Genomic DNA, 15,414 nt, shown 5'->3' on the forward strand with positions numbered 1-15,414 from the left:
ACCTGGTTGTGGAATGGAAGGCTAAAATTATCACACATGTCTTAGTTCCCACTGATGCCATCTGGATATGAAAGACAATCTTCAGAAAAACAGTTGTGATAACATATATCAGACACAGGACTGATAATGAAGAGAGAAAACAATTAATTGTCTTTTCCTAAAGGGAAGGATAGGGTTAGGACCTGAATCTACCACCCAGCTGCTTCAGCTGTGATGGGGCTGGTTTTTTTCAGACACCCCTACCCTTCCTCATTCCCATTTTTCCTCATTCTCTCCCCACCCCATCCCTTCCTTCCCTTCCTCATCCTCAGTGCTGACACCGAGCTTGGTTAAATGCTGTCTTGCCCTGAGAGGATTGGGCTGCGGTGACATTTAATAGATTTGTGTAGGATGAGCAGAAACTAAAGCTAGGAAACTAGTTTGCTGTTTTAAAGAATAACCCAAAAAATTAAGCTCCCCAGAAGTGAGAAACTGAAAACTTGGTTTTATGCAGTAACATGGATAGATCCAAATTGTACACTGTGGCATTCTGAAATAGTGTTGCTGAGCTTAAAACTTCGTGTATGAGTGTGATTCATGGTGAACAGCACTCTGTAAAATGTATGAAAAGGTAAATGGAGCAAGATTAACTCTACTGTTAGGACATATAACTTGCAATTCCATAATGCTTATATTACTGGTTTATTCATGGTACTAGAGGGGCTGCTTGTACCTTGGGTGTTTTTCTTTTGCTGTAAGTAACAGTCGTATAATTCTTTAGAGATAACAATTGTTGTATAATTCCTTATAGACACTAAACTGGTCAAGCTCCATTTTAAAACTGATGAGGGCTTCCTTCCCTCTTATATCTACTATTCCTTCTTACTGCTTTCTTGTCAACCAACTTATTTGTTGCTAAAACTTACTGATTTTATGTCATCTTAATCTTTCTGGTTTTCCCCCTTGTTCTTTAAGAGTAATAAGTAGGTTTCATATGTCTGAAATGGTTTTCTTTTTAAATTTCTTCCTTAAAGTGGCCCAGGCTAGATTTAGGCTATGCCCATATGTCTGGTGACTATAGTTTTCTTAGGCAATAGTTTCAAAGTACAGCTGAGTGCTATGAAGGTGTTCTACAATGTGAATTAACACCTTGGTGCCACTCAGTGGGGAGGTCTCGTGCTTCCTCCCCTTCCTCAGAACTACATTTTTTTTTTTAATCACACTGAACTGGCACTGGCATTTATCTGACCACAAGGTAAGATGAGTCAATTCACAAGATGAGCAAAGAAAAAAATTACTATTTTAATCAAGTGAGTACTTTCTGTGGGATCAGATGAGAGCCAGAGTCCAAGGTAGAAAGAGATGCAAGGAGAGAACAGCTCCTCTTCTCATAGGAGCTATTGATTTGGCTTGTGAAATCATACCCTTGTGTCTGCCTTGAAGAAGAATCAGGTGTCACTTTCACTGCTCAAATAAGGTGAGATTGAAAGAACTCTGAGCACAAAAGCCGTATATTTCTTTGTGGTCTAACTTTATGAATCTTCTGAAACTTCAGTCCTGGATATCTTTGTATAATTGTACTGCATTGCACACAAACTCTTTTTTTCTGCCTTAAGCAAGGTACACTTAAAAGTAAGCTACCAAACTGATTTTCTAGGCCACTGCACCTTTACTGAAGCCAATTCAGTAGCTGTGTGGTTTTTCTTCCTATTGCATCCTCTAAACTTGAATTAAATGATTCTTAACACATGATTCTTTCATTTTCTTTTAAGTATTTGCATATGGGGGAGTTTTGTTCATCCTGTAAGCACTTTCCTCTACATAAGCAGTATTGACTCTGCTTTTGAGCTCAAGGTGTTGGATGGTTACTTTTATGCTCTAAATACCCTCTAATTTAAGAGCTGTTCACATTTTTTTCCCTGTTCTCCAAAGTATTCTCCTTTTGTGTAAGGAAAATTACTTTACCCACTTTAGGGTTTTAATTCCTGTACCGCTTTTATCTCTGCCTTTCATTTGTATAGCTGCCTTGAACAAATATAAATTTGGGAATGATAGATCTCCTACAAATTTAAACATACTAACTTGATTTATAATATGAAGTTGGACTACCTCTGCAGTGAAGTTCTTTGCCCAGCTGCCATCATACAGTTTTGTTCAAGTCGGAGGTCTTGTACAGCTTGTGCTGAACTGCAGGCATCTGAGCAGTCCCTTTTGGTCTTGACGCTACTTTGTACCTGTGTTTTGACAAACACTTCATAGTATTACAGTATGGCAGCGTGAACTGTCAATTCCAATAAATTAAGGAATAAAACTTAAAATGCGATCTTTGAGGAGTGCAGTTACTTCAGAGCCCTAAATAGCTCTTGGAAAACCTGACCCCGGCACTTATGCAAATCTACCCAAAATGAAGCAGCGATTGGTTCTTACTTGGCAAAGCCAAGTATGGTTTAATAACACAATTAACAACTGTTAGTTTTTTGCTCAGTGTCGTTATGTATTTCACCCTTGTGTAAGGACATGTTCAGTTGTGTCTGCAAGAACTTTGCTTCCAGAAGCATTCCAGTTGCATGATGGAGACTTGGTTTAAAACTTCAAAATGCGATTAGCAGAAATGAGATTGTTCTGTCTTGTTTTTCTTTCACATCTTGAAACATGAACCACTGTATCCTTTGTAGAGATGCTTGGGATAATTATACTTCTGTACATTACATTTCCTAGGGAGATATGTTATTTCTTGAAATCTAACCAGCTCTTTTAAAACAGTCTCAGTGTGTTACAGTTCTGCCTCAATCCCAAAAGGGAATGTGATCTTTGTTTTGATCCACAGACAGCTGAAGGTGTTTGCTCATGCACCCAGTCTATCTCAGAGAGGCTTAGGACACAAAACATTTGCAGCATGTAGGACATTTTCCCCAGCACAAAAGAAAAGCGTGTGTAACCAGTTTACTTAAGGGTAAAGACAGATACTCATGATCATTGCAGCTGAGAGCTATTCTCCGATCCAGCTGATATGTATCTTAACTTGTTTCAAATTATTTAGCAGCAAAGCCTGATGCTTGTCAGACGTGAAAAGCATGTTCAGGGTCCCAAAGGCTTCTCTGACTTTTCCACCTGTATTCATTGCTCTATCAGAAACCTGTTAGCTTGTTTTGCTTCTTTTTGGCTACAAGGACCCCTCGCCCCCTATCTTCATGTTTTCTCCTTTCTTCTTCCACATGACTCCAAATATTCACATTGCAAATAGGCTGTTTTGCACCTGGAATAAGGTGGGAGAGAACTCCCTGGGAGTCACTTCCCTTTTCCCAGGGTAAGTTTCACGGGAGCTGGAGGCAGAGGCTGTCCTGCCCATCAGCTTCCCCTGTTAGCAGAAGACTGGTTGTGCAGTCTCCATCAACAAAGCATATATGCATCTAGAATGGCTTTCTCTACAGGCTTGCTGCGCTTTGGCAATCACCATGACCTGTTTCTGAAGTACTGGTCTCTACCCACAGAAGTGTCTGTTGTCTCTCTGATACAAGGTTATCGGTTGATCTGAATCCTTCCTGTGTCTTCAGACAGCACATAGAGTGAAAGCCAGGAACCCTCCACCTCTGCCTTTACTGGATATCCTCAGCACATCCTCCCTCCCTGCTCACAGCACTTTGCATCCTCTCCTTTAAACTTCCCTTCTGACTGAAACATTCAACATAAAAAGTTTTGTAGTCATCCCTCTTCAGTGCTTCTTTCTGGGTGCCCAGTGACACACCACTTCAGCAATACTTCAGTTTCAGTACGTTTTAGCTGCTGCTGTATTGTTTTCTGGCTGAGGCTTAGAGCTAAAGCACTGGGCCGTTTGCTGCATCTCACTGTTTCTTTAAAATAACATGTCAAACTTTCCTCTTGATGGTTGAAGTATATGAACTACTTCCCTCCGATATTGAGTGTGTGTGTGTGGGGGTTGGTTTGGCTTTTTCTTTTTTTCCCCTTTCCTAAGCCTCAGTGGACTTTCAAACTAGATCTTTTGTCTTCTCACTTGTCAACCATGCTGGTTCTCACAAAGGAAACTTTGAATGCAGTGGTGCACATCTTGCCATCTTAAACATGAGAGCTGCTTAGCAGTCTGCAGCTTGGCACTCTTGGTAACAGTGCTCACCCTCCCTGTGCTGTTCGTGCAAGGCTTATGTCATCTGCTCAGTGCCCACCTTGTACAAGTGCCAGCAAAAAAGTGGCAGTGATGCTGCCCTGGACAATATCTCCTTGCTCCTGGTGGGAAGAACCCTGCTGCAGGGAGGCCCTTCGCCCTCACTCAGCTGGAGGGCTTTCTAGGTGTGCAGGCATCTCTGCATGGCCCATTGCCCAAAAAAAACTCATTGCCCAAGTGTGGGTGCTGTCTTGTCTTCCAGGCCTACGCATGGCTGCAGGGAAGGGTGGCAGTGGGTCCTCCATTGCTCTGTGGTGGGAAGGGGTTGCGTCATGTTCTAGTGCAGCATATTGAGGTGGTAATGAACTGTAAAACATGTAACATGTAGCATCACTTTGTGCCTCTGCAAAGGAGCTAAAGCCACATTTTGGGGAGGAAGGAGTAAATAAAGAAGGAATTTAAATTTCTTGAAAAAATTTGCAGTTTTTCATGTAGAAGCTGCAGTATATGAATATTGCATTAATATCAATAGTCAGATTCTTATTTAAATGTGCCTTAAAATACCTTCTCCATTTATAGCAGAAGGAATTACTACCTTTTTTATATTAGTTCTTTGAGCTCCTTGTCATTTTTGTTGGGGCCCTGTATTTTTGGTGATCTTGATATTCCTTTTAAAGACTTGCTTGAAAAATTACTAGTGGAGAATCACAATCAATTTCTATTGAGAGCAGAGAGAAGTTGTTCAAGGCATAGATATTTCGGGATCATGTGCCTGGATTTGTATTGATAAGGAAATTGCTATTTTCCTATGGCAGGAGAGTTTTCACTGAGGGAGCACAAGTGTGGTTGTGATGGGTGACAGCTGCCACCTTGTTTCAAGTGACTTCAGCAGTAGGAAATGAGGAAGCCAAATGTTAATATGATTCAGTAGAGGAAAAATATGCAGAAGTAAAGGTGAGGGCTTCGCAGGAGGCCGTGGCAATAGGGGGAAGCAGAACAGGGAAACAGACACCTGAGATGGTGGGGTGTTGTGGGGTGTGGCTTCTTTTGTTTTGTTTGGGGTTTGGTTTTTTTCTTCTCCTCTTTTAACATGGTAGCAGTCCACTACGCAAATCTGAGCAGGGAATGTTTCTAACTTGTTCCCTTTTTCACAGGGAGATAGGTCTGATCAGGTAGGCAAAAAAACTTTCTATGATGTGCATCACAACTGATGCAGCTGGCTAAAGGAGGGAATGGGGCTGGGATAACATCTCTTCATGGAAGGCAGCCTCTGGGAAGTGCTGGAATGTCAGAATAGATGGAGGGTGTCCCAAAACAGGGATCTGGCCCCTGTGGTGGTGGGGTTCACCCACCAGGTGAACAGGAGCTGAAAGAAGGACTTTTTATTTAAAAGTAATAATTTTAATGTGAACACTGTTCAGTTCACTTTGAGAGCCATGAGAAGAGGCAGAAAGCTGCTTATGGAGGCATGATTAAATCATCCTACACACAACTCTGTACGTAACAGCATTGCTGAAATTTATTAAAGTGTCAGTCTAGAAAGCAGAAACAGAAAAAATTGTTTGGATAAACTGATTTGTCTTCCTCCTCTACAAGCCCAAGCAGGACTTTCATATTCTTGAGGTCTCTCTGTCTCTCTAGAATGACATAAGTGATACTTGCTGTACTCTGTCTCTGCCAAGATAGTTGGTATCGTGTCTCATTTACTGATAAGGGAACTACCTCAGGAAGCCTTGTTTGCTTAATTTCTTATCAGTACTCTGTTTAGGTTACTCCAAGTGATAATTCTCCCCTGAATTTATTGTGTTTCAGATTCTTGTAAGCTACCTTCAGGTTTTCACTCCTTGGTCCTGGGGCTTGGCTAGACTATAGTAATATAGTTTTATTTCTTCTAACAAATCTGTCATAAAGACCTAGGACTGGATTGCCTTAAAAAAGCGGTGATGTATGCAGCAATGTGGAAAAATATGGCTAGTATCTTACAGTTTTAAGGAAACTGTCATTATGTCATTGCACAAATTACTGGGTTTTCATATCTTAAAATCTGCATTTGGTTTTTCTTCCTCCATCTCAAAAAAGGTATCTTAGGAGAAGAAAAACTAATAAGAAAGATAACCTGTGAGATCAGAGAAATAGAAAAAAAGTGTAGAGTATGCTAGTATTAGTCAACCTGAAAAAGTGAACTAACTAAGGGAAGATGCTGGTAATCTGTGACATCTTGAACAGTATGCAGAAGGTGAATAAAGACTATTTATTTGCTCACCCTTAAAATAATATTAATTACTTGATTAATTTCACTGAGCATCCTAAAGTGCAAGAAAGGAATCAGAACTTTATTTGCACATCATGGTACTGTGGGCTTCATTGGCATAGGACCGGTGTGGAGATCTTGAAGAAACTGGGCAGTTTAGTGGATGTTGCTTCTCTACCCTGGGAAATTCATGATTTCTAGAAGCCAAGGGGGCTAGTCAGGGGAAAGATTTCTTTATTTACATGCCACCTAAGTCTTTGGTAAGGCAAAGGTTAATGAGTAAAATGGACTTTTGGCCCAAGTATGCCATTACCTCTGTTCTCTCAGGCTACTAAGTTTGTTTAACTACTGTTGGAATTGGTCAGTCCTTTGGCCCCTTCGTTTATTTCAACATTCCTGCTAATGTTAACAGACATCAGCCTAACTGATGGCTCTGAAACTGTCAGGCAGGCTCAGCTGTCACTGTCTGCACTGCAAAACCTCACACTGATTTCGGCTGGCAACAGGTTAGTCTGTAACATTGGTGGGGATTGATACTGTCTTGCAGTGGCATGTCATACGTCAGTGTGAACAGCCCAGGATTCTGTTGATGCTTCTTGACCTATTCTGTATTTATACAGCTATTTACTGAGTTGCAGAGGTGTAATTCTCCTATCATGTGTAAAGGTCTTTTGGGTGATAAACTGATTGACATCTTTGACATACTCCTTCAATAATTGCTTTCAAAATCATTACTAGGTAACTGGTTTTCTGTGAGGTTTCCCATAGCATTGCAAAATTAAATATGAACAGTCTGCTAGGAAGCTGAATTAGGTATAAATATATCAATAAGGGCAGAAAAATTTCCATTCTAGACCTATCTATTTTTAATAGGCCTGTATTTTCTTGCCTGTTCTCACTTGGCATTCTTCTTCTCATTGTTCATTAATTTTCCTATTTTTACCTAATTCTTATTTTACATGTTTCCTCAAATCACAGAGAAGTTTAGTCCACCCACTCTGTCTTTTTCCTAAAAATGTAGTGTGATCAAATTTGCATTAACACCTAGTCAGTTTTCATAGTTGTACGATCCCATCTTCAGTGTACATGCAGTGGAGGAAAACATGGGAGACAGAGCCATGAGTCATTTCACTGCTAAGCAAATGTCCAAGATCAAAAAGTAGCCAGTGGCATTTATTTTTAAAGATGGAAAAACTGCATCTCTCCAAGGCTAGTTCTGTCTGAAATAAATGTGGTTACTGAGGACTCTGTCATACCTGCGTGTGCTCTGGATGCCTTTGGGACTACTACTAGAGCTAGCTGCCTTCAGATCATGTCAGAAAATGTTTGATTTCCTGAAGGTGAAATTAGAGAGGATGAGGGACCTGGAGAAATGGTATATTGTGGTGTTTTGCTTGCTTTGCCAGGTTTTCCACCCCCTGTGCTGTAGCTATCCATGTAGAGCATAATTTGTGACCTTGGCCTCGATACGTGTACAGTAAGTGGGCTTAGCAGTACTTGAAAAAATTTATTGGATTCATTGGAATTTTTGACTCTGAAGGTCTGATTTTTTTTTTAATTTATGGTTTTAATTGTGCATATAAAGACATAAAATCATAGACTAGTTAAGATTTTCCACTATTTAAAGTGATATGATGTGGTTTGTAATTGCCAAAGCCTGCCAAGTAATTATGCTCAGTTTAAAGATGGTGTCCAGAACCCCTTGTTGGTGGGATTTAAAAAAAATTAAATAAAGGGGAGTGGTGGTAGTGTAGCAAAAAGTATCCTAACACAAAGTAACAGTTTTGGTTTCAGAAGACAGTAGGTTCACAGACTGCTTCTTCTAGCCTGTAGCTAAATGGGCTATGCAACATACATTATCGCACATAGATGTGAAAGAAAAGCAAGCTGTCTAATTGTTTGGCTTATTTAGGGTTTATTAACTGTTCTTGGCAAAAGGAGGACTATATTATGTTTAGTTGAAACTCAGCTTGTCCTTTGAACTTTTTCTCTTTTACTTGTCCGTACAGTTTTGTGTTTTCATCTATGTGTGAGTATCTACCTCACTCTTCTGTATTGCACCATGGTTGTGTTGAAGACCCTACTAAACAGATCCACAGTCCTGGCAGCCAAGAGCTAGAGCATATTATATGCCTCCTTGCAACACAGTATTTCAAGTTACAACTTTTCACTTAATAGTATTTTTTAATGTCAAAGCTTTGTAGTCAATGCAAGTAGGAGAACCTGAAAAATACAGTGTATTTGGGGGAAGGGGGGGGGGAGGTTTGAGAGGAACACCCCTTCCCAGGTAGGAAGCCATAAAGAAGAAAGTTGTCTGTATTGCTAGAGTACTTTGTAGTTGTCTTGTGCCACAGTAGCATAGTGGTTGCTGCCATGGTCATCTCTCAGTCACCATGCCACTTACAAACACTAAGCTTTGGAACAAAAATGTTTCCTACTACCAAATATCGTAAGTTATGCAAGGAAGCTGCTTTTATTACATAAAGTTATTCCTCCCATCCATGCATAGACTTACACTTTCTCACATTCAGCAAGTACAAAATCTAACTCCGCGTTTCTCTGTGCAACTTTATTTTTATTCCCCCACACTACACCAGGATCTACTGATGCACATCTAGTCAGTATGGAATAATTGTTCTTAACTGTTTCCTACCTCGTGTGCTGTTTCAGAGCTAAGCAAGAGTTAACATATCTGAAAATTTGTCTACGTTTTCCAGCTAGACCAAATGATTTACTAGATGAAGTGGCAATCATTCACAAGTGGTGTTCCCCAGGGCTCAGCACTGGGGCCAGTTCTGTTTAACATCTTTATCAATGATCTGTATGAGGGAATTGAGTGCATCCTCAGTAAGTTTGCAGATGACACCAAGTTGGGGTGGAGTGTTGATCTGCCTGATGGCTGGAAGGCTCTGCAGAGGGATCTGGACAGGCTGGACCGATGGGCTGAGGCCAATTGTGTGAGGTTCAACAAGGAGAAGTGCCAGGCCCTGCACTTGGGTCACAACAACCCCACGCAGCGCTACAGGCTTGGGGAAGGGTGGCTGGAAAGCTGCCTGGTGGAAAAGGACCTGGGGTGCTGGTTGACAGAGCTGAACATAAGCCAGTAGTGTGCTCAGGTGGCCAAGAAGGCCAACAGCATCCTGGCTTGTATCCAAAACAGTGTGGCCAGCAGGACTAGGGCAGTGATGATCCCTCTGTACTTGGCACTGGTGAGGCCACATTTTGGGTACTGTGTTCAGTCTTGGGCCCCTCACTGCAAGAGGGATGTAGGGGTGCTGGAGCATCTCCAGAGAAAGACAGTGAAGCTGGTGAAGGGTCTGGAGCACAAGTGTTATGAGGAGCAGCTGAGGGAACTGGGGTGATTTAGCCTGGAGAGGAGGCGACTTAGGTGGGACCTTATTGCTCTCTACAGTTACCTGAAAGGAGGCTGTAGGCAGGTGGAAGTAGGTTTCATCTCCCAGGTAACAAGCAACAGGACAAGAGTAAACAGCCTCAAGTTACACCAGGGGAGGCTTAGATCAGATATTAGGAAAAACTTCTTCACTGAAAGGGTGGTCAAGCACTGGAACAGGGTGCCCATGGAGGTGCTGGAGTCACCATATCTGGAAATGTTTAAAAAAATGCATAGATGTGGTGCTTAGGGACGTGGTTTAGTGGTGGCCTTGGCAGTGTTAGGTTAACAAATGACTTGATGATCTCGAAGGTCTTTTCTGACCTAAATGAGTCTATGATTATAAGTCTACCTATAAACCCTTCTTGCGTCTCTCCAGTGACAGTTCACAGGCAACTTAGGTAGTTTGCCTGCATGGGTGTAATACATAGTTTAGTTATCCTGAAGGGATCGAAGTGGTATCTCTTGAGTAGCACAAAATAGTGTGAACTCACCCATTGTTAGTTGGGGGAGTTTCTTCAGGCAGGATTGTGTCCATATTGGCAGTTGTATGTAAATAATGGATTAAAGAAATGTCCAGAATTTGCCACATCTTTGCCTGTCATATTGCTGTTGTGTTCCTGATGGTTTAATACTGTGCCCTGCTACTGTTGTCATTACCTGTTTTTCCATCCTTCACCATAGGCTGCTTTGACTTTGATCACAGGAAGATGGTGTGGCAATGGTGGAAATACAAGCGGTCAGAAAAAAGCAGCAAGAATGCTAATTTAAAATGTTTTTCTGTGGGTCTCCAGTCTCAGAGATGAGGTGTCTGAGATCATTGGGTGATGCTCTGTTTCAGAATGCCATGATGGGAAAGCCAGCATTGTTCTGATCTTCCTCTTCCTACCTCTGTCCTCCATGCCATATGTACTATCCACATGTACTTAAATTGTGTGTGTTTAGTCCCTGCATGCTTCCCAGCTGTTACTATGTTGTGGGAAAAACATCTTTGCTGTCTGTAGTATCACTAACCATGGTGCTTCTCATGAGTGCATCCCTGACAAGTAATGGGTGGGATGCGCCTGCAGTAACGCCTGGATGTATGTTCAGGGCTCTCGTGAGTCTCTGTTGGCTGAAGGAGATGGTCTCTGACTCTGTAGCCGCTGGAAGATGCTGAGGCAGCCCCCAGCATTAATCTCGCTGTGGAAATGGGCCAGCGGCAGGGTCAGGTGCAACACACCTCTTGGCCCCTCCTTTCTGCTTGTGTACATTACAGTGGGGCAGGTGAGTCCTTGCCCTTGTTTTTACTATGTGCCTCTTGCTCTCTGGAAATAGCAAAGGTTGCAGCAAAGCCTGAATGCGTGCCAGAAGCCCTAGGCTGCCATTCCCAGTGCTTTCCTTCCTGATCTCCTTCAGGAGCTGCCCCCTTGGACCGCAGGAACGGTCCCCCAGGAGGGCAGTGCCTCCCCACTCCTGGCCCTGGCTGCTGGTTTCGCCGGGCCCAGCCCTACCTTGCCTTCTCGACCCTCCCTGTTTGGGCCAGGCTGCAGCACTCTGCCAGAGGCAGCAGGACCTTTCTGAGGGGCTGGGGGTGAGCAGGCTGGACGAGCAGGGCAGCCATGCATGGCCTCGCTGCGCCCCGGCCCCACCACTGGAGCTGGGGCTGCGTGCTGCCCTTGCCCCCACCAGGTACATGGGTATGGGCTCTGGGTGTGGAGGGTGAGCCCTGTGGGGCTGACGCTGGGCAGCTGGCATCCCCCCCGATCCTGGGCTTTGCTCCCCCTCTGCTGTGGTAAGAATTGGAAAGTGCTACCCTGCTCACACGTGTGCCTTTCGGGTCCTGCAAGGGTTTCTGCAAGTGCAGTGAGTTCTGCATACTGCAGCTGATGGAAAATGTCTTCTGAACGAGCTTTGTGCTTTCTGATGCTTGACTGCATACTGTATGCATGCATGTTTTGCAGGACTCTTGGCATACTTCTACCTTCAGAGTTCAAAATAGTATTTAAATATGACATACTGGCGATGAAGTGGTGATTAACCAGTATTTGTTGTGGTTGTACCAATGTGGTATCGGTGCATACGTTCATCTGCTGGTTTCTACCTCAGCCTCGATAGCAGCTCATGATGCAAAGTACTTGCATCCAACAGCTGAATTGTGTAGGAATCACAGAGGAAAACATAGGAGTAATTCTGTATTGGTATGGTACCATGTATACATTTCTCTTGCAGGGTTCCTGAATGATTACTAAACTTGCTGTACTTGAAGTTTTGCTTGCCTTACAATGCAATTTTAAGGCCTAATAGATATTTTTCATTAGTGGTGGTGTTCCTGTTCACAGCTGTGAGTTGCGCATCTTATAGATCTCTTTCAAGACATGTCGATAGGCAAATATCTTGGAAGTCAATTACTTGAATCATTTTTTTCTTTCTCTTTAGATGACAATCAAAACAAAACCAATGAAAAGAAAGAGAAAAAAATGGTTTCTCAGAAACCCCATGGTACCATAGAATATACTGTAAGTATCAGTGTGTGGTTTGTTCTTGTCTGCTTTTTGAAGGTGGAATGGTTGAGGTTGGGAGGGAGCCAGCGGCACAAAATTAAAAGCAGTGAGTGAATACTGGCTGTAAGTTTATACCTATCGCAATGGAGATTCCCCACACAATGATATTTGGAGCAGAGCTTGGCTCATGTCCTGAACGACTGTTCAGCCCAGGTCCTCTGCAACTGTTTTTTGCAACTGCCGGTCCTGGTTTTTTTACTTCTGCAGCATGGCTCTGTATTAGAGCAATCAGTTTCATTGTTCTGAAAATTACTTAAATTCCACATGTTGCTTAGGTCATCGGCTAGTTGGCCTGTGCTTGGTCCTGAGATGATGTGAGATTCTCTAAGCCAGAGCCGGGCAGCAGTGCACTGCCACGACAGCTCAGAGGACTAGCTTTGCCCTGAAAGGCTGGCTCACACGGAGACAGGTCCCTGAACAGGGGATCCACTCTCCATCATGCAGAGCGGCTGTGAGAGGCAAGCATCCCAGCTGGGAACAGCACAAATGCCCGACGAGCTGTAACTGCTGGAGGTGTAAAGAACTTTCCAGTGTGTGCCCTTTCCCCACTTGCCAGACCAGTTATAAATGGGGGTGGTGCTGCTTCAGAGTTTTATGAGACAAGGAGAGGGACATCTGTAACACCTCTCCACTTTATCTAATATGTAGTATGAGACAATATTTTTTTCTTTTGATTAATACTGGCTTATCATGTAAGCTGTTAAGTAGGGGGGGGCGTGTTGAAATAATTAAATCTATTCTCTGCAAACGGTCTGTTAGATGGTTTTAGTTCACCTGGTATGCTGAATGTGTTTACTATGGTATCTTAAGTTTCAGTTCTTTCTTTAGGCTGGAAATCAGGACACCATAAACAGCATAGCATTAAAGTTTAACATCACCCCAAACAAGCTTGTGGAGCTCAATAAGCTTTTCACGCAGACAATTGTGCCAGGCCAGGTAAATATTTTATGGGGGTTTTTTATACCTGAAACCTGACTATTTGCTATGTATTTAAAAGCTTTTTACTACTTTCACATATCTTTTAGGTACTTGGATACAAGGATAATGAACAGTAATTTAAATCCCTCAAAGGGGAACTCACTAGACGGTTACCTAGAGTTGGGTGGGGGGAGATTTGTAATTGCCATATCTGGCTTTTGTTGCTTATTTGCTGTCACTGAAGCTTAAAGATGTCTTGGAAGCTCAAGAAGGTAATGTAGCTGTTGTAAGAGAGTTGAATTCTTTTTATACAGATAAATGCTGTATATAATGCATTAAAGAGTTAGAGAGTTAGATACAGTAATTGAAATGGCTCTTTGCCATTATATTGGGGATGAGTCAGTTTCCTGTAAGATGAAAAATAAATGGAAATAAACCGTTTTGGGGAGAGTCAAGTAGTGGAAATGCAAATGCAAAGACTAAAACCTGGTTCACGAAGAGCAGATCTCTACTTCTGCTTCACAGATGAGAAGAATTAAGTGTCCTGTTTTGCAGATAGGGAAGCTGAGGCACAAACAGATGGCATGACTTGCCTAAGAATACCCAGCGGACAAAAGCTGGGATAAGGAAATCTTTTTTTAATTCTTGGAACATTTTTAGTTTAAAAATAAACTGTGAGCATTTTTTTTAACTTTAGAAGTATCTTTCTTTGACACTTGCAACAAATTACTTTTTATTTGGGGTGGAGGTCCAAAGCTGTACTGTAAATTTAGTACTGCTGTACTAAAACTCTGGGATGGTCACTGTGAGGGAATGTGAAAATTCAAACAAAGCGTTATATTTTTATATACACTTGTATTAGTGTAAGGTGGTTTATTATTTTTTTCTTTTTTATGTAGTACATGATGCTAAAATGCTGGCTCATATAAAGAATATTTTTCTTAAATCTGGAGATGCAAATATGTTTTTGGAAACAGACAATGTTTAGTGAAGTGTTATAAACTTCTAGCACTAAAAATCCCCCATCTTCAGTAATGGCCTTCTCTTTGGACCAGAATTTGCTCTTAATGACTATTAGTAATTTTAGTTGTTTTGTAGTTGTGATAGTTGCAAGACAACCTGGGATTGTAAATTTGGGGGGAAAAAAGGAGGTTCTCAGTCTGTGGAAAATATTTTATTTTCCTGCCTGTGCTGCAAAACAGAATGTAGAGCTAGATCCTGTAACTAATTAGACCCACGTGTGCCCCATCATCATGAGGAAGGATGCTAGAACAAGGAGTTGAGTGCATTGCAATCATGTGTGATCAGTACTGGGTTGTCTTTCAGCAGAAGGTAGCATTTCTAGTGAATAACTTTTTTAAAGTTTGCATCTTACTGTGTTGACATATGTGTTTTGTATTTAGATTCTCTTTGTGCCAGAAACGAGTGCTGCGAGACTGTCGTCTTTCAGTCCTGGTGCTCCCATTTCTCCATCATCATCAGATGCCGAATATGATAAACTCCCTGTAAGCCAAACATTAGTTCACTCACCTTGAAATAATTTCTGATTCTGAACCTGAGATTCAAGGCTGTGTAAATAGCAGATTTTTGAGGCTACTGTTCAGACCTTGTGTGCAGTGTACTGAGTAACATTAATTTGCTGTACTACAAAATTTACCATCTCTTTAAAATATTCCATATTAAGGGGATTCCGTCAGAGCATAGAAAACCAGTACAAATTCTGTTGGGCTTAGAGTCTATGAAAGCAATTGAAAATGGTCCAGTGTTTAGTGTTTAGTTTTTAGCAAATAGAAAGCTAAGTATGAAAAATGTATTTATTGTTTCACCCTGGAGATTTTTATGCTGTTCTGCAATCCAGAGCCTTGATCCTGCATTGGGATCCCTAAGCACAGAGGCTGTTAGTTTAGTCTGAGCAGTCAGTTTCTTTGTAGTTAAGCATATTACGGTGGTACCCATATATAGACTTGTCTTATATAGACAAGACTGCAGGATTTAATCTTTATGAAAGGCCTTGGCATAGCTGACCTTTCATTTTCCTTAGAAGGGTGACTGGCCATGATGGTTTTATATGGTTTTAGGGAGTTTAGCTGTCCACTTGCTGATGTTAAAGTGATTATACGTTTCAAATCCATAAGCAATAAAAAGTAAAGTGGAGAGAACCTTGGAGTGAACAACTGTGTTTAACTTTAGTCTGACGCTCTGTGCCACCTGC

The 15,414-nt window shown here is 41.9% G+C and overlaps 1 protein-coding gene across 11 annotated transcripts in view; it reads left to right on the forward strand.

Annotated features, from left to right (window-relative positions):
• The window catches only part of NCOA7 (nuclear receptor coactivator 7), a 98,790-nt gene that overhangs the window by 59,618 nt on the left and 23,758 nt on the right, over positions 1 to 15,414 (forward strand). For all 11 annotated transcript variants that reach the window (XM_027786098.2, XM_055809781.1, XM_055809783.1 and 8 more), the window contains 3 exons: positions 12,160 to 12,239; positions 13,113 to 13,220; positions 14,606 to 14,707. In XM_027786098.2, the coding sequence (XP_027641899.1) occupies positions 12,160 to 12,239; positions 13,113 to 13,220; positions 14,606 to 14,707 (290 nt within the window). The remainder of the gene's footprint in view (positions 1 to 12,159; positions 12,240 to 13,112; positions 13,221 to 14,605; positions 14,708 to 15,414) is intronic.

This window comes from Falco peregrinus, chromosome 7 (assembly GCF_023634155.1).
Source record: "Falco peregrinus isolate bFalPer1 chromosome 7, bFalPer1.pri, whole genome shotgun sequence".
NCBI lineage: Eukaryota > Metazoa > Chordata > Aves > Falconiformes > Falconidae > Falco > Falco peregrinus.